We start from the raw sequence: 21,368 nt of genomic DNA, 5'->3' as shown, positions 1-21,368 counted from the left end.
TTTCTAAAACACTAAAACTATAGTAAAATAAACAAATATTACACTACCATATTTTATATAACTTTGACAATATTTGTATTTTAGTTTGAAAGATTTTTTATGGTTAAGATCATATAAAAATATTTTGTCTACGATAAAAAAATGTACTTTTAGAATTTTTTATTTATCATATTGAATTACGTAAAGATATTTAATATAAGTATTTTTATATCATATCAATATTTGTATAATATTATACAGTATGTAAAATGAAATACTTTTTGGTTCATAACTATAGATTATAATTACTTATTAGTTATTAGATACATTTTTTAAAATTCAATGTACAAAATAATTAACAAGAAATTGGTTATAATGAAAATTTAATTTGTTTATTAAAAATTAAATAATATTTAAAGTTCTAATAAGGGCTCACTAAACTGCATTTTTTGTATAGATGCAGTTTTATCGAAATTTAAAATAAATTTTATTTACATTAATTGTTAGTACCTAATTATTAACATAAGTAAATATTATTACTAAAAACAATAGCAATGGTCTCTTAAATTTAAGTCAAAATGTATTTATGTTTTAAATAATTTACATTTGGATGTTGCGGTGTCATATAAAGTAAGAATCATGAATTTTAACCATTGTAGGTATGACATAACAGGAATCTTTTTTTTTTAAAACTAATAATTTAGTCGAAATCCATTAGATTATTTAGATTATTATAATTATTAAAATATTATTGATATTTACTATTATCTTAAGTTCGCTACACGAGAAACCTTGGGTTTTGTGCATTATTGTGCTTGGTGTTTCTTCCCTGAAATTTCAAGTGTAATTTCACAATTGATAAGATACAATACGCGGTGTTTCATTCACTACTGACTTAAAAAGGGTGATTAGCTTGCTTATCATCTAATACGCATAACTACGGTTATCGTTAATACAAATTACATTTAAGTGAAATAAATATATACAATTCTACAAAAAAAAAGAATGGAAATTATAATTTATGTCAATTATATAAATTTAATTTTTGTGTGTCGACTAAAAAAGAAGTTTTTACAAAAATATGTATCTTTTAAATTAGAGAAATAATTTAAAAGGAAAAAAGGTGAAAATAAGTCTCCGAACTCGAGGAATAAAACGTTTTTGACAGCCAGCCGACACTTTATAAGTACGTATTATTTTCATCATACAAATTGCCAAAAACTGTACTTAAAAAGAAAATATTTATAACACAAACGTTACTCTTCATAATTCTAGAACAGCTAATTTATTGCCACTTGTAGACAAAACATAAAAATTATGAAAAATTACCAATTTGACATTGTATTGTGCAGTATGTCACGAAGAATTTTTTTTTTAATTATAATTATTTAAAATCCTAATATAAAAATACAATCATAATAGAAATCATTAATTTATTCATTATTCAATAAGTAAAAAGCTGATATTTATTTATAAGACTGGACAGCTTTATAGAATGCTAAAATAGCATTACTTTAAGAGTGATTTGATGGGGTTAGAGTTTTTAATTACAATTATTATTGCAAAATATATTGACATATTGTGTTCACGTATGAGCAAATAATTTACAAAAAAAAAAAAATAGGATCATATTTAAATAGGTATAGATATTTTAAAATCCCGTTGTAGATAATAATTAAACGTATTGATATATTTTATTATTTAACATCTAGAATCCATTCGTGGCGTTAGTACCTACTACCTAGTAATAAAATGCAAATTTCTATACATAAAAATCTATATGCAAACATTAATTATAATAGTTATAGAAAACCAAAAAAAAAGCTTAGTTCACTATAGACAATAGAAATTATGATGATTTAAAAAAAATAATACTTAAAACTTTTTTGCATTATAACATAAGCAAATTATGTTTAAAAACTTTTGTATTATAATTAACATTTTATGATGATTAAAAAAAAATTGTTTCCCGAATATTTACATTAACATCTAGACGTATTGTCATTATACCGTATGTATAGCTTACCATTTTGAATTACATAAACTTTGGTTAATATTTAAACTTTAATATTAAAAAGCGTAGCTAGCATAGTTTCTAGTTACTATATGAGATACCTATTTTCCTTGATAATAGTAATAAGCAAAGTGTTATTTCTATATATATATTGGTTTAAAAGCAATTACTGTTTATTATTATATTTTATAAAACAAAAAACCATTTGTTTATAAAGCTAAATTGTTATTACTGATTAATATTCAAATTAAAAATTAAATTTAATGCCACGAGTGTTATAATACGTTATATATTATATAATAATATAATTCTTTTACCAGTAAGTAATAATTTACTTTATGATTATTTAAGTTTTTAGAAACATTTTGATTACTGAATTCGAAATCGTTTAACACAAAATTTTTGAGAACAATTAAATCGGTACTTTTTGAATGATACAAATTATGCATTTTATTCAAAAAAAGAATATTATTTTAATAAATGTATAAATATCTAGTTAATTGGTTATAGTTATTAAAATATTCTAATAAATAATTAATAACTAGTTTAAAATTTGAGTTTTATATAAATAATGTATAAAATGATATGTAAATATTTAAAAAAGTAAAGATCTTGATATATAGTAATAAATACACATACTAAAAAAAAGAAATAGTTGTAATAAATTTTAGCCTTGAAAAAAAATATTTTCTAAGATAAAGAATATTTATTGTTAAATGAATAATCCAGTATAAAATATACACGCAATATAAATAAATATGAACATTTTATTTTTTATACTTATGAATTATGATGTTAAAATTACATAATATTATGAATGATTTAACTTTATAATTAAGTAAGCACACAGAAGTCAAACAAACCAATAACAATTTACCAAATCATCGATAATTAAAATCTTATCAAATCTCTTATATTTCGTTCGGAAAAATGGTCTTTTATTTGAAAAATAAAATAAAAACACGTCCTAAATAAAACAATAAATACATACTTTCGCTATATTTGAAACTTAAAATCCTAAATATAGGTGGTTATTAATCAACGATATGTTGAAAAATTCATCGTAACGTTGCTAGCGGTATTTATATAGATTATGTTTTATTATAGTTAATGGTTCGTCGATGGAACTTGCATTTATAAATGAGTGGTTTCAGACTGTGACAATATTTTAAACAAAATAATCACATGTGGTTACTTACTGGTTTTGTTTTAGACGAATGGTAACACTAAACCGTTTGTGTAAGATAAAAAGCGATAAACGTAATTGAACGAAATCTAAGGGTCTGGTTACGTTGTCCGGATATTGTTTTTATAATAATAATAACAAGAGTTTTAATGATATACGACATAATTAGAATGATATTTTAATTTTGACAAACGATTCAGTATTATTCAGCAACGCCATAGTATTTTATCATTGCCAAGTTTTAGAAAACCTTTTTAAATATTACGAATCGCGATTGTCCGAACAAAAAGTTTTTGTGAAAACTTGCAAATTCCTGTACCGGCGCCCGCCTGAGTACTTGTTAATTTGGTATTGTTATTATCAATGTCCGCGTATTCTAAAAATATTATGATTACGATTTTCTATTGACGACGTTCCAAATTACACATTTGAAACGGAGCACAGCGCTGAATAGTATAAAATATCCATGATGTATATACTATTATAATATGGACGTAATTTAAAACTAGCAACTAAAACGATATTAGTCTGAAACTCTGAAGTATGGCTACATTAACTGTATTAAAATATTAGAAAAATATTATCTTGCTCAGAAATTTTACATAATACGTACCAACGTACTTAATATTGTAAATATTGTGTATAAAAATACAATATACATTATATAAATTGTAATTATTTAACAATACGATAAAATTCATAAATAAAATAATAACATTTCATTAACATTATTTGTAAAATGTTATCGAAACAATTTAATATCTTCGTATATTATATAATAATATCATAAATTATGTATGAAAATCGTTTAGTGAGATATGACAGAAAAACGTGATATTACTCATATTTTATTCGTGGAACAGAAAATAAAAATGCATGACATATTGACAATAATTTTACTTTGTATTACCATTGATTATTAATACTATTTATAGTATTTATAACGGTAGTGGCACTACCCTTGGGTCTTATTAATTTTGTGTAATTTTGAACCATTTAGTATACCACAATACCAATTTTGTCTCGGGATATTCCCAAAAATTGTGGAAAAGGAATTAAGAGTAGAATGTTCTATTAGAAGTTTCTGGTTTTAATTTTCAGATCTACATGAAGCATTAGATTAGAGATATAGATACTCTAAGATATTTATGAATTAGAAAAAATGTGTTTTTGAAAGTTTCAATTTTGTTAATATTCGATTTTTTAGCGCTGCCTCAGAATTCTATTTAAACTTAATTTAAAACTTCTAGAAAAGTGTTTTGAATTTAATTTAGTGTGTTTATTATATAAATCCACTAAATTTAAAATTAAATTATATTTCTTAAAATTCAATACATTTGTATATTCCTTTACGAACGCAAAATATTTGTTGATTAAACTACTTTAAAATTGTTTTATGAGAAAAAAGTACTCACGAACAAAAACATGTGTCAAATTCAAATGCACGGACAATAATTTACGTTTAAATTGCGGAACTAGCATTCTCTTTTTTACTAGGGAAGTAATAATAAAAAAAAAACGTTAAGAAATACTTTTGCGTTACCGTTTTTTACGTTTAATTCTAATTCAAGAGCTGCGGAATAACAATTTGTTTCACTTGAAAAGCGTATACAAAAGTATATACGAAAAAGAATCCCGCTGTGATTTATTAATTAATTATGAGACCAAATGAAATCTTATTTTTTTCTTACGAATAACGTTGTCTTTAATTATCAAATTCATATTATGGATTTCACATAATCAAATTAAAAGTTGTTGTTTTAATATTCCTAGTTTTTTGGAAAACATGAAATTAAGTATTTAATTAGGTATTTATTTGTGGGCCTGTAGCCCCCCCCCTAATAATTTAGACCTAGTTGCGGCTATTGTGGATGTGTACTTACGTATTCATATTGAAATTTATGATGAAATCGATGATAATTTCGTTTTGTGAAAATTGGTTTAATAATTGATTCACTAAAGCTAATAAATTATACGCAATGAAAATTAAAAAAACAATTCTAAAAATATACACTGGTAAATCTAACATTAAAATCAAAACAATTTTTGTAAAGATTAAAAATCGGTAGATAAACCAAAATAACAATTTTAATTGAAGCAAAAGCAATCTTTATTTAAAATCTATAGATTTTGAAATCTGCAAACCCTTATTAGTAATAACAATTGAAATTAAATCTAAATTTGATTTTGGTGAATATAAAGCAGTTTTTCTTTTTATAGTCCATTAAGCTAAATGTAACTTTGTTCTGTGTGTAGTGAAGAGATGTTGAGCAGAATCATTCGACCAGATAGCGCTTTGAGTTCCAGTTGAGTTAAACTACTACCTAATAATATTTTACATAAATTTAAATTCTAAGCGGAGCTTATTGGTTTTAAAAGTATTTTTTTCTTTTATTTTCAGAAAACTCATTTTGGGCCATGTAGGTGCATAAAAATGTTTGCGTGAGGTTTTTAAGTTGTTATATAATAATTGACCACTAACAGTATTTTACTCAGTAAAAATTGGAATACGTCCAAAATGGTTATCGAAAAATAAAATTATAAATCTTAAAAATACATCAATTTTGTTGTAAATATGAAATTCTAAATTGGTATTTCAACAGAACCATTTACGCGAATGCGTTGATAGTGGTCACTTCAAATTTAAAAATGAGATTTACGCACAACTATCTTCCATCGGAGTGTGCGAAACGAAGATAAATGTTGAACACGACAGAAATCGCTGACCGGACATCTTTTTATTAACATCATTCAACATTCCATGCAATATAGTATGCGCTTTCGTTCTGTATATTATATAATATACTTACTATATTACTAGATGACTTTTCGCTGTCGAGCATTCTACTAAGATGATCTTCGATCTTGTGTACTTACTCAAATTATTTTTAATCCAATATGTGCATAAAATGTACGCGCGTGAATCGTGTTTTCTTATAATATTATGATGTGTTGTATTAATAACAATAGGGAAAATAACATTATTCTTTATGAAGAGTTCACCGAGTACTTCTCCTCATCAGTTTGAAAAAAAGGTCACGAAAACTTTCAAAATTAGTGTCCACTTGAATTTCATCGCTTAATAATTGCAGTATACCGAGGTAACCGACCTTATTTAAAGCTCGAATTATTGTCCCCGAGAGAAATCTTAAACTCCAGCAATCGAAGTTTATTTATATTCAAGGTATGTTATATAAAATTGTATAAAAAAATACGCTTCTCATATTCGACGTGATTTTACACAATCATATTATTTTATGGTACCCGGAAAAATACGACACGATGAGTGCCAAACACGAGATGAATAAATTAGCACGTGATAATTTTTTTTTTTGCTTGTGAATTGTCGATAGTATATTCATTTATGACCAGATTCAATTTCTGCACATATTCGTATGTGGAAGTGCACTATTTTATTTATTTATTAATAATAATATATTAGTAAATAATTTCTCAACGAAATCGATTGAAAAATACCGATACTGATTTTAGATATTTGTACTACTAATAATTTATCTTGATTGGTAGATTTAGGAAGGGGTAGGTGATAGGGATATAGCTTTTCGGATTTTTTTTTTTTACTTCATTTTTATATTAAATAATTATTTTTAATGTGTTTGTAATATTTTTATAAACTAAACATGTTTGCTGTTAACATGATTTCACATAGTTAATACAAATTCCTCATAAATAAAATATATTATTGATAGCCCACCATAAGTATTATAAAAATATTTTTTTGAAATTCCTCCCCCCCACTTAAGTAGCCCTTGGATCCATCGTTGTCCCAGCCTATAACTAACTTTACATAAAATATGAAGAATTTATGTTTAACAGTAAAACTGCCTGTTTTTGGAAAACAGTTTGTTTACCTATGTCAATAAGAAAAAATATCATAATATTATGCTTAAATTTAATGTGATTATAATATGTATAAGATGCATCGATTTGTGTATTATACATGCGATGAAATGGTGGTATGGGAAATTTGTAACGCGGCAGTAAATACATTTTGCGGCTTTTACTGATAAATTCCACATTAAATTGAAATAAAATCCATTAGTCACATGACCCAGTGTATGTGTGTGTATTTGTGTAAGTGCACGCGTGCGTTGGATATCCGAGTGTTAATTCTACTCCGGAAACCCGGAACAATTGGGTCGTTTGTCATTTTTCTACGCATCCTTTTCCTGTACAGTGTATTTATTTCATAGTTACACATTGTACCATATATACGTCTTCGCATTGAGGCACTGTGTAAACTTAATAAAAAAGTCTGACACCAAACAGGAACCGAACCCATATGATTAATGTCTTTCTTTTTCGTTTTCGTCTTTTTTTTTACGATACACCCAGTGTTCAAGATATTATTTTATTATTGACTCACATAAATGATTTTCTGACACGTAATTTGTTTCTTTATTGATCATAACATTTTAGTATTGTGCTATATTACAATCTTTAAAATAATGCAAAATGTATTCTACGCATGAAAAATGTATAGGTACTGGCGACACTATCGCCGGACGTCAATAAAACAATTAACGAAGTTCAACATTGTTTACAATGCCATAATAGGAAAAGAATTTATACATATTATATGTACTAATAATAAATTTAGAATGCTTCAATGAAATATGCGTAAATGGACCAAAAACCATACAAAAATGTATGCTATAAAATAAGATTTAAAAATGTAATTATAAAAAAAAAAAATGGTCATATAATAAAATATCGTTGAAAAAAAAGCAATATTACATTGTATATTATATTATTTATATTGTATTATATATTTATATATATGAACGAAAAGTTAAAATATGTTTCTTGTAATATGATAAAATAGAAACTACGCAGAGTATAAAAATATATCTTAGTTAAAATCTTATTTAATTTTTTTATTTTTATTTATTCAAGATTTAAATTTTTCAGCCCACCTGATACTATTAAAATTATCATTTTTTACAATTATTAATTAATTATAAACATTAAAACATGAATTAATAATGATGGTAATGAAAAGCTATTTACAGTGATCTTATTAGTATGGTTAAGACTTAAAAAAAACTTATTATAATAACATATTATATTATGATATACATATGACATTTTTTTCAACATTTTTACAATATATGACATTGAAATCTTAATAAAGATATGTACTAAAAATTTAAAAGATATCAAAACATGTATTAAATGCAGTTTCGTATTTCAATTTGTAATATTTTGAAATTTATTTTTTGTTTGTTTATCATATAATACGATCGCTTAAAGTACATAAATCAATGTATACAAATGCGTACCCCAGCTATAAATCATGATTTTACTATTCGTCACGTACGTATAATACAAAGTAATACGTATATAATTTAAACAGCGTGGTAATATTATTATAGTTTTACTGTTTTCGTTGCAAAGGAATTACCTAATAGTACCAGACGTTTCCGATTTCATTTATTTAAAAAAATACTGAAATAACCATATACGGCTATCATCTACACTGTAATAGATTCTACAGGTTCTGTCTTTCGATTAAAGTCTGAACAAATATATGCAGTATTCTTGTAATGATAAAATATTATGGTTTATTTAGGTCGATGGTACTATATGTATACTGTACATTTTAATTAGCTGTCGTAGTTTAAAACGCGGAAATTTCGATAAAATCTCATATGCGTTTGTTCTATTTTGATAATATTATAAATTAGTTTCAGTTGTAATGAATAATATACAAACTAGTAAATTAATTTTTATCTTCATAATAAAGTACCATACTAACGTATTTCGTATAAATATACAAATATATTAATTCAACGAACGATAATGACATTGACAGTATTTCCGACGGCTATATCGGCTACATAAGTAACGAACTTAACTTTAGTTAAAGGTATTTGATATTATTAATAACCATCATTATGGTTTAATGAAGATTCTCATACTTTCGAGAATGTAAATGATGAAATAATATATAAATGTGTATATCAAACACATTAATTTGGCAGAAAATTAATATTATTCGTCGAATTAAGGTAAGGTATAATTTAAAAACATGAAAATTAAAATGAACCAATAACGGATATTTGATTGAAATTTGCTTTTTAGGAACATTATATATTATAGAATTCGAATTACTTAATAATACGCTTCAATTATCTATTCATTAAATATCAATTTATTATTTTCAGTTTTCAAAAACAAAATCTTTAAAATTAAACAATTCTAAAAAAATACATCTACTAATTTTCTACATTACATTTTACTTGTTTTATAAATTATTTATAAGGTTTAACAACAGTAAATCAGTTGTAAGTAAAACACATAAATCTCTTTGAGAATAAATTGCCATAATATGAATGTTAGTTACACGATTAACGAACAGAATTGCCATCGACGAAACTAGAAAAAATATTCAGTCAATTTTTTTAAGTTGAAAAAATAAAAACAAATGTTACCGAGTACAGTAAAATTCATTATGTTTTTGTTGTTTAAATATAAATAATTCACTACAATACAGTCGTATCAACTAAACAATATGTTTTTAATTTAACAAGACAAAAAAATTACCTAAATAGTATATTTGTGTTATCTATATTATAATACATAGAAATTATAAATGGTTAAAATAGTTTGATTCAAGACGTACCTAGTAGCATTGATTATAAACAATGATAGTAGTAAAAAGATAGTATGCCCAGTCATTAAATATTTTATTTTATTCTATGTGTCCAAAAATCAATTTGTACTCATTAATTTAAATTTTTTTATTATCATACTGTTGTCATTATTTTTTATCTTAAATTATTCAGATGTCAAAATAATTAAAAATTCAATACACGTGGATACAAAAAAAATTTACTAAATAAAGACACCGAAGAGGTAAGTAATAATGTCTTGTGTTCCTCAAAGACTTACAAATATAAAACGATAGAAAGAAGTTTCGTTATTTTCGTCGTTTTCAAATATTGGAGAAAATAATATATTTTTATATAATCTATTAAAAAATAAAGTAAAATTATGTAATTCGGTGTGTGATTTTAATCGTTGTTGATGATACAAAAAAGAAACTATAGTACTTGCCATCCGCACACCGAATAAAAAAACAACAAGCTAAAACAATTTGTATTATATTTTTGTGACAGTTAGTCGTTTTACTATGAAAAAAAAATATTGTATTTAATAACCAATATGGCTGACGACCAAATGCAGGTGAGGTGTTCCCAAATTCCAAGAAAAGAAAGTGGCATCGTTAATGCAAAATTAAAAATTACAATGCACTTAGCGTTTATAACAAAAATGTGCAGCTTTTTCGAACGGGTCCTCGGCCGTCATACCGGAAACGACGGAAACATAAACATAATGGAACTATAATATTATAGTTTATATATGTATATGTATATTAACTCCAAACGACACCACTTATACTCGTGTAATAACAGTTATGCACAGTCACTCAAACATGAAACAATATTTCGTGTAAGTATGTCTATAATGTATTATAATATTATGTATAATAAAATATTACGTACCTCGAAAACGATACAGTAAATGAATGGTTTTTCGTGGGGTGTTATAGTATTTCTTGTAATTTGAATATTTTGTAATTTTATCAAACGTAGACAAAGTCCTCGGATAGATCGAAAGTCACGTTCCTCCTTTGTCGGCTTTTAAACTGCGTTCGTATAATATGACACAATAACACCCATTCTCTGTATATATTGGCAAACTTTCCAACCAAATCTGTTCGTGGAATCGGTTCGGAACAGTTTATACGCTGGATAGTAAACAATACCGCGGTATACTCTAGGTGCAATGGAAGAAACCGATAAATCATAACGTCCATAGAAAGTATTATGTTATTTGTAGCTATTTTAGTAACCCCTGCGCTGTAACGTTTAACGAGAACAATTATATAATAAAATATTGTAGAAAAAATAAAGAATAGCGATCACAGTCTTCTAGAGACCTATGCACATTAAATTTCAATTCATACACCCGTCTGCATCTGAAAATAGAAAATCAGCTAGTTGAGGTTAGTTGCAAACTTTAAACTTATATAGTTATAAAAAATATTTAATAGGATGAAAGAATATTGTATAATAAGGCTCCGTTTGCTTATTACTTGAGAGATCCGATTTTTTTTACTTCCACAATGGTATGATTTTTAAAAATGTATCCGCTTTTATTGTCAATATTTTCGATTATAAATCTCATTGAATATAGTCGAGTGTTTGTACGTTAAATCAAAGTTATACCCTACCTATAATTGTCAATGATGAAAAAATAATTATTATTTTTTTTAATAATTTAATCAAAGACACGCCTAAATCATAATGTTTACATAAAATTTATTATCAGATAGCCAATTTTAATGTTCACAATGATTTTTCTGTTCCCGTTAAGTACAATATTTAAACTGATATTATTGAATAAATTGTTATGATATTATTATGTAATTATTTATTGCACAACGTTGCGGGGTAGTATATAGTATGATAACGTATTACAATTTACACGTCCAAGCACGTCAAATACATATTTTATATTTTTTATCGGTACCTATTACGAGAATATAGAATACATAACTAGTATTCCAATAACGTTCATAAGTAATTAAAACGGCATAACTTGTAACAGGCATTTTTATATGTAAGGCCAATACCTCATGTCAACATGTCATTAAGAAAACGATTCATCGAGTTTGTTGGCTAAAGAAAAATATCTTCTTTAAACACGAATTTGCTCGCAATAAAAAATAATTGCAGAACTGTAAATATTAATAAAACAAACAAAACATAATAATATATGTGTAAATATATAGTGTACAATTGTAGTTTGAATAAATAACATAGTATTTCCATGTCAACTGTTTGAATTGATTGTTACTACCTATGGTAAGTATGCATTAGAAAATAGTTGGCATGCTAATAGGGCAACAGCATACACTATAGGCTATTATAATTAATTTTGTTCATAGGTTTTGCGTGATGTTTATATATATATTTTTTTTTAAATTAATTGCATAAGCTACCACAATTTAGCAGTTATAAATATTTAAAAATGGAAAATATAATTTAATTTAATACTTGTAATATTGCTATTATCGTTTTAATTTATACTCATAAAGTTATACCACAATTAAGCAAAGTATAAATATATTATATATATAGGTATTAATTAAATGTTTTCCTTTATACACATATTTGGTAGAAAAATAAATTATAAACATAAAAGTATCAAGGGTACATTTTAAATTATTGTGTTATAACGTTATATATTTGTAAGAATGTTACGGAAGTTAGTTTTAGATTCTGATTACAAAAAGTAATCATTATTGACTTCACAACAGTATGTTTAAAAACCGACTTCATTCGAGAAGTAAAGAATCTGAAAAATCTTAATGCATAAGCCCTCTAGATTGAAATATATTTATATATAGTCGCATATTTTAATCATAATTTTTCAAATTCCAAATAGTTTGAAAGAAAATTTCAAGTCTGAAGTAAAAAAAAAAAAACACTAAAACAAACTTATACGCACATACATCAAGTGCCAAGCGAAAAGTTATTCATCATCTTAAACTTTTTCGTGTAAATCAAAATCAATCACATTTTATTTTCAGTGCCCATATTATAATCTCACGATATTAAACCCATTATAATTTTAAGTAAAATGATTTTTTCTTTAAAATTAATAATAAAGTACCCATGACTATAGTTTGTGTCCGAGTGATAGTAATGTCCTGCATACAGATCTTCGATTATATCTACTTTAAAAATATATATTTTCTTTATCGCCATTCACGTTTATTTTTAACATAAATTAAACTATTTGTCAGTTGATCGAAAACATGTTATTTGCATTTATAGGCATAATAAAATCATCATCCAATCAATGTGGAAAATAAGTTTGAATTATTCATATGTCCCATTATATATTTGTTAAAAGCACATTATTTTAGTTTCATATGCATACAATAACTTAACGATGATTGGCGACGTTGACAAGTAAATTTGTATAATACAGTATGCATGTTGATTTCTGTCAATGTGTTATTATAATAATATATAGGTAGTATACTATACGATTCCACCTACAACGTGTAATGCTGTCTAATAGTTTACTATAATCCGTGTATAGAACATATTGTGGTTACATAAAGTTAGAATCGTGAGTAAGTGAGGGTTGTTTTTCCAGTTTAAGCATGATGCAGAATATGTTGAAGATATAATAATACTCAGATATAAAATAAAATACTATTGTAATATATATTATTATAATATTAGATTGTAAATAATAGAATTATTATTTATACACAATTACGTAATAAATATATTTAAAAAATAAATACATTAATTTATCTAAACTGAATAATATTTGGTTTTTAATAATAATTACTATATTATTAAAATGTACCTATAGGTATTATAAAAAAACAATTATTACTAAATATAAATATATAAATACAACTTTATTCACTGTAGTGATTAATTTACCCAGGTACACAAGATTTTGGACAATAATAATTTGCAAATCTTTAACATAATTGAAATTTAAACAAATTGTTGCTTAATCAGATTTAACCTACAAGGCTATTACCATTAACTTATTAATTAATTTATTAGACATGATGTCTATACGAATTACGATAAGGTTGATTTAAAATATATGAACAAATATACACATTTTTGTAACATGGAAATCATAATTATTGATATTTATGACGATTTGAACCAGTTCAAATAATAAAGGATAAAAGTGATGATTCAGAATACCATTATGTCCATCGATAGCAATGCTGCAGCTACCAGTAGCGCCACTACTGATCTCATCTCCGGACGCTTAATTGGCCATTGAACCTTTATATCACTGCAGAAACATCAGATTAATGACAACTAAAGATATAGAACATCACTGGATTCCAAACATGTGCCTTTTATTTTATTGACCTGATAAAAATCCTTATTACAGAGTAATGATTGGAATAATTAACTAAATTATTCATATTTCTAACGTGCGAGAAACGATTCAATTTAAAATTAAAATATTCATAAAAAATTAAATGGGATAATGATATACGTATACATATATATAGTATAAAACCAACTTTTTATATCTTAGAAAATTGAAGATTATAATATTATAGTCTTAACGATATTAATATTATTTATATTAAGTATACCTAGCAAACTTGGTGGCCTAAACTTTATATTTATAACTAAACAAAAATTATAAATTATTTGAGTTCCGATAAATCTTTATTGTTTTTACTATTAGATATAATCATTTAAACAATATATATTAAATAAACAAATAGAATCATTATTTTTGAACGATTATAAATTAATAATAATGTAAACAATACACTAATTAAATCTCAGCTACGCATTGTAATTTTTTCTGATCGTACTCGTAAATAAAAAAAACAAACGCTAGTATATATACAATAGTGTTCCAAATATTATTAATAACCCTCGAAAATAAATAAATTGTGCTTTTTTTATTTAACAGTTGAATTTAATTAGTCTATCAACCAAATAGGTCATGTTGGATTTGGATATTATAGTATACACGCCAGCAGTGAAATTTTCGAATTTCCCGTTTGGCTCGTTAAGGGCGTCGTGACGTGTGCGTAATATATCGAGACGAATATTGCATCGGAAAACCCATGTGTTGCATTATAATTGCTACGGCAGCCGTTATAGCGAAATCTATACATACACATACGTATACGTATAGTTGCAATCCGGAAGCGATAAAAAAATTAATTAAATTTAACATCAGTCGAAAAACTGTATTGTGCCCTTTCTCGCCAGCGCACAATAATCGTTGAAACAATCCCAACCGTTTTGTCGGCAATATTTCGAGCAAAGAACTTTTCTTCGCATACACTCATACTGTATATTATTATAGTTGTACTCTTGCAAATTGTACTCAATTGTAGGTTTAGGTATATAATGTGGTATACATCCGCCGGCTGTTGCAGTTGTTGCTCGCACCCGTACACAGTCGGGCGGACGACGAGAGGAGGGATATCAGAGAGAAGGAAGAGGAAAAAGAAGACGACGTCCGCGTCGTTGTTGTTTACCGACTGCGCACGTGCGCAATGGTAAAACCGTTGCGGTAGGTCGCCGTTGCCGCCGCGACCGTCACGCACGCGGTATCCCGTCGTCGTTGTCTTCAAACGCTTAGCACGGCCCGTGTCGCGTCGTCAGTCGTCCACGTGGTGGTGTACGCGTGCTACGCCGCTGCCGAATCCGGATACGGATACACTTTATTATCGCCATAAACACAAATATTTTTTTATAATAATAATATTATTTACACACACACGATTTAACCGCGTTACCGCTGTCGCCCCCTTATCTCCCTCACAGATTTTACGCCACGCGCAAAACAGTTACGCGTGTTTTTTTCCACCCCGTCTCCGCGGAATCCGAAATGACGGTCGTTTGTGACTCGCAACGGTTTATGGTTCGGAGTTCGGTAGTATAGGCAGATAGGTGAGTAGGTACTGTATAATATAATAATATTAAACAGGCCGTGTCTGAGACGATGGAAAAAAAACCGATCGAAATGACGACGTCTTGTCCATGCGAGAGAAACTCGCGCGCCATATCTAAATCTCGGTCGTGGCCGATGCTGTACACCGTGATGGAAGAAGAAACAGTCGGAGGAGCTGCCCTTGCGTCCACCGCAACGGCCGCGGTCGACGGACAGCAGCAGCAGTTACTTCCGGATAAGAGCAGAGCGGTGCATCAGCTGCAGGTGGCCGCGCCGGCTGCGAACGTGGGCAGACTCCTCCGCCGGCACTATTATCCGGAAGCCGGATGGGGCTGGGTGGTGGTCGTTTGTGCGTGCATGGTGCACTTGCTCAATCACGGGCTGCAACTGTCATTCGGCGCCTTGGAGAAAGATGTAGTGCACAAGTTTCGGGACGCCACTTATATGAGAACAGGTAAACGACGCTGAATTCTCCAATATCATTATGTATCACAAATGATAAATTTAACGCGAGTCACACGTTAATTAAAAAAAAACTCTAATATAAACGTAATTAAAAATACTTTTTTTTTATATAATTTTAAGTCATGAAAAATAACATTTTTTTATCATTATTATTTATTAAATTATTGTATTTTTTAACAATAACATACATTATTAATTTCATATTTCAAAGAAGAATATTTTTTACTTTGATGTAAAATAATTAAATTTTAAACGAAGAATTATGAGTTATAAGTTACAACACTTATAGTTTATAAGTATTTAAAGTTTAAATTACAAGAATAGAGCAGTATAGCCATGACGATACTTACCAAAATATTATTCTACTACTAACTCTACTTATATAAACTAGGATTTAAAAACTTGGTAATATTTTTGTTTGAAATATGAAATTAAAAATATAGGTACCTATATTGTCATTCAAAAGAATAAAAATCTTAAAAATAGAAAAAAAACATAATTTTTTTCAAAAACATTGTTTTTTTATGAGTTAAAATTATGTGAAACAAATATTTAAAAAAAGTTAATACAACAGTGAATAATAAAAAAAAATATAAAATTTAAAAAATAAATAAATAATATGAAGTTGTTGCATCAACAAATAGTTGGTTTTCATGACAAGAATTTATTGATTATGTCTATTATCAGCAGGGTTTACAAAAACTCGGGCTTTATAGAAAAAACCCAACCTGGTTAGGCTTTTCAAGTTTTTTCAAATAAAGCCCCAAAAAACCAAAAAATCCAGTGGGTTTTATTGTAAAAGTATTAATGAGAGCGGTTTTATCGGGCTTTTTTTAAAAAACTCATGCGAAAAGAATTTTTTTAATAATAATTAACATAGTTAATTGTTAATTTTTGTTTGGATGATTCATAAAATATTTACGGGAAAAGTAAATATAAATTTAATTAATGCTGAAACCTTATTAAAAATAAAAGATTGTTAACATTTCTATTAACCGTTGATGTGTAATTTTTTCCATTTTATACTTTTAATTGTACCTACATAATTAAACATTCGTTTCAAATCAGTTTTATACTTTCATTGGAAAAATAAATTATACCTATAAGATAAAAGGTTATAAAAATAAAAGTAAATTTCTATTTTATCCAGAAAATCATCTAGGATTTTTTCGGGCTGGGCTTTTTTGTGCCAACCCTGATTATCAGTCTAATCAATTATTATAATGCTGTATAATTGAATACAATCGTTATTCGAACACAAAACTCGAATTAATGACTTGTGAGTTGTGAACTAACATGTCTGAAATTTCGGTAGGAGTGTTGTTAAAAACCTACAGCTCTTTTTCACCAGGGAATAAGTTATCATGGTAATTATTATGAGCCAGTTTGTTTTCAACGATATAAATCGTAAATATTAAAATGTATTGAAATAGTGATATTATAATATAAAATGAGATTTACAATATCATAGAATTCGGAATACTGGTTTCACTATAAAGATCAATCATGGATATAATTTTATCATTCTAGTTTGTACAGCATATTACAATTTACATATAGCAAAGGTAAGCATGTAAATAAATAAAAATTAAGTTGATTCAAGAACGTTAAGTTATAAGTAACTGTCAACTAACAATATAATTTGGGAAAGTTTATGTTAAAATGGAGAAGTATTAACTTTACAAAATTAAGAAGAAGTTATATATATTTTTTTTAATTATCACTTGGTTTATACATAATAAAAAGATGAGTGAATTTCAATTTTTTTTTTTTTAAATACTTATCAACTTTTTTTCCTATTGTACACTAGCTATACTGGTTCAGGCAATATTACAAGTTGAATATAATATATATATAATATAATTGTCCTATTATTTTTCAAGTAAACTGGAAAAACTTAGTTGTTACAATAGATAATTAAACTAGTTAAGTTTACTTAAAAAGTTAATGAGAAAAGTTGTAAACTACTTAGTTAAGTTACAAAGTTAAAAACAAATTAAATTTGTCAACTAGTTAATGCTCAATTGTATACCTTAGTTAGATTGTAATATAATTGTGATCATGGTAAGTATATAGTGCCACACAGTAACGCGATAATGAAAAAGTACTCAAAGTATTCCTCCATAAAAGTACCATGTTTTCACGTGTGCTTTGCTTGAAAATTAAATTATATCAATAATTTCTTTTTGATCAATGTATATTATAAACTTAATACCTATGCTTCATAATATACACTGTATATAGTTGACATGGTTTGCGAATTTTTAGTACAACAAACGATAAAATAATTTTAATTTTAATTTTTTTAGTAAAAAGATTATAATAATGAATAGTTTTTACAAGTGTATATCCTATTTCATGATTTGGGAAATAGATTTAAAAAAATATGAGACTCATTTATAAATGTATTTGTTCCTTTCCGATAGACTTCAGATTAGGTGTAATATCTAAAGTCACGATTATAAAAAATAGATACCCATGAATAAGTTTGGAGTTTTTTTATTTGAAAAATGCGTGATGTTTATTTTTTAAAAATTAATTTGACCTGTAGTTTAGATGAGTTAGACAATTTAGGTTCACTTCTACATTTGTATCAACTCCGCAAAAAAAATAAGAATTTTGCAATTTTCTTTTCAACTGTTTATTATCCCCTTGGAAATAAAGCTAGAACTATTGGACCTGAAATGATTTGAAATAATGGTTTTGAGTACCTACCTATGCGACATATTTTTTTTAAAACCATCAAAGGAAATTAATTTCTAGAATGTCTGAAACGCCAAGAGCTACGAAAATGTAGTGTAAAATTAATAAAACGCACTACCCTTAAACTTAGCTATCTTTTTTGCATAATTATTTAGAACATTGTTGGTTTTAAATTCTTAGAATAATATTATTAATATATGAATGAAATATTTGTATATTTAAAAATCTAAAACACTATCTAATGTACGTATAATGATCAGAGTTAGAGGTTGTTAATTGAAAATCTTAGAGAGTAATATTTAATGTTTAATCGTTGTTCTATAAATAAAAAAATCTAATATTAATTACAGCGTAGTAAAAAAAAAAGTTGGTAAGCAAGTAGTAAGTAAATAAGCTATCAATCATAATATCGTAAATTATTTATTGTTTTTCAAAGATGAATAAGTATTTTTCATCAATTTTGTATACTTATAAAATACAAATATTTAATATATTTTTAGTACAATAGGGAGCTTAAGTTTAAAAAATATAATAAAAAGCATATTTCTTGGTGTTGATTTTTAAATATAAGCTTAAGTGGTAATTTAAGTACCAAAGCTTTTAAAAAAACAAATTATATTATAATACTAACAGTTTTGTTTTTAATAAACAAAAAGGGTTAAAATTTTCTTAATGATATTAATTTAGAGTAACTATACTTAATGTATATTTTATACCAACGTTTTTAATTCATAATTAGTATTATAATTGGATTTTCGAATTCTTCATTTAACTTCATACAAATAAATATGAGTTTTACAGAGAAATTGCATTATTTCTTTGATTATAACTAAGATTCTACATTACTACTACAACAACACAATGCATATTATATTGTTTATTGAACAATATTGAATATTTACATACAGAATTACAATACATAATCTACTCGATTGTTCTACTTCCACAATACGAAAATTGTAAGACATAGCATATACTTTAATGTAAGTACATTTAATTTCAAAATTCAACAATTCTTTACATGGTTTAGTATAAAATATTTAGCATAAATATAACCATTTTTTTTTTTAAAGTTAATATAAAGTTATTTATAACTTATAAGGTATTAATAGAACTATATAGGTATTTGTTACTTGTATTCAAATTGCACATAAATAGGTTGTCAATAAAGTATGTGTTTGATAATCCTAGGAGTATATTGAACTTTATAGGTACTATAATATTAATGATGTCAATTTTTTTATACAATATTTTTGTAACAATAAAATATATATATATATATATATTTGTTTTGTTTTTTTCAATATGTTTTCATATTAAATTATGTATATAATATGTATTTGTATACTTTTTTATGCATGTGTACTGTATATGGAATAATAATCCAACAATAAATTGTATGGACTTTATTTACAAAAAATAAATAAATGCCTATTTCAAGATTTGTTTAGGGAATATAAACGTTTTACTCGTTTTAGTCATGATTTCATTATTTAATTCACATTATTTCGTTTTATTTGTTTAAAAAAAAACATAAACATGATTCACATGAAATTTAAATGATATTTAAAATTTAAGACTGTTTACGCAATGGATAATATTATATTTACGAATTTTACTTAAAAGCCGTTTCCGTTGCTTTATAATATTGTTTCGGTTATATTGGGGTTGGTTTATTATAATAACATTTTAAAGTGTTTCGTAACATACAACTGGCCCGCAATCGTTCTTGCACCAATACTGTTTTATAAAAACTAATTGTGTGGGAGAAATCAATGTTCACCAATAATTTGTAACGTGTGTTTACATTTACACAAGACTAATTGAAATTTACTCAAATTTACGAGTAATTAATTACTGGCTAAAATGTGTGCGTATATTTAAATTAGTTAAATTATGTAAAATCAGTAGATAGGTACAATAGGTACATACTCGTATATTCGAAATAATAATCATTCAGTGTACATTTTGTGAAAAAGAAAACAACTAAAGAGTTTGTTATTATTTTATGTACGTCGGAAATATAATAATCAATCTCAAAAACGTACAAGTACAATGAATATAATTAATTTTTTTTTTAAAGATGTTCATTAATGACGATATTATCATAAACGTAATATTATGTGTATAGTAGTTGTGAAAAATCTTGTACAGGTTAACAAAGGGTTTTATAATAATATATACATATAATAGTATGACGTTCATTAATTTTAACTATTATAATATGCATCGGATTATGGATCATTGTCGGTTTTCGAATCATACCTATAAATTATTTAAACGCGTAATTTCCAGGTTTGTATTCGTTATGTTTTTACGTACTCTTACGAGCTTAATGTGCGTTTTACTTAATGCTATAGATAGTGTAAAAGGACTAAGTATAGTGTAAAACCGTTTTTAATTATTCGCATTAAATAAGCGGTTCGATTCATCAAATCTTATACCGGGATTAAATACACGCATTGAGCTAATTCGTATTATCAAAACACATTTATAATAGCTGTTATATGTGTAAAC

At 26.1% G+C, this 21,368-nt stretch overlaps 1 protein-coding gene across 2 annotated transcripts in view; it reads left to right on the top strand.

Annotated features, from left to right (window-relative positions):
• LOC113553070 (monocarboxylate transporter 10) overlaps window positions 1-21,368 on the top strand; it is a 312,565-nt gene that overhangs the window by 46,087 nt on the left and 245,110 nt on the right. The window contains exon 1 of one of the 2 annotated variants that reach the window (XM_026956205.2): window positions 15,422-16,137. The exons of the other annotated variant lie outside the window; for it this stretch is intronic. Coding sequence (XP_026812006.1) covers window positions 15,735-16,137 — 403 coding nt within the window. The 5' untranslated portion in view covers window positions 15,422-15,734. Of the gene's footprint in view, window positions 1-15,421; window positions 16,138-21,368 lie in introns of those variants that run through there. 2 annotated transcript variants of the gene reach the window in all.

This window comes from Rhopalosiphum maidis, chromosome 2 (genome assembly GCF_003676215.2).
Source record: "Rhopalosiphum maidis isolate BTI-1 chromosome 2, ASM367621v3, whole genome shotgun sequence".
Taxonomy (NCBI): domain Eukaryota; kingdom Metazoa; phylum Arthropoda; class Insecta; order Hemiptera; family Aphididae; genus Rhopalosiphum; species Rhopalosiphum maidis.
This window is presented reverse-complemented; position numbering and strand designations above follow the sequence as displayed.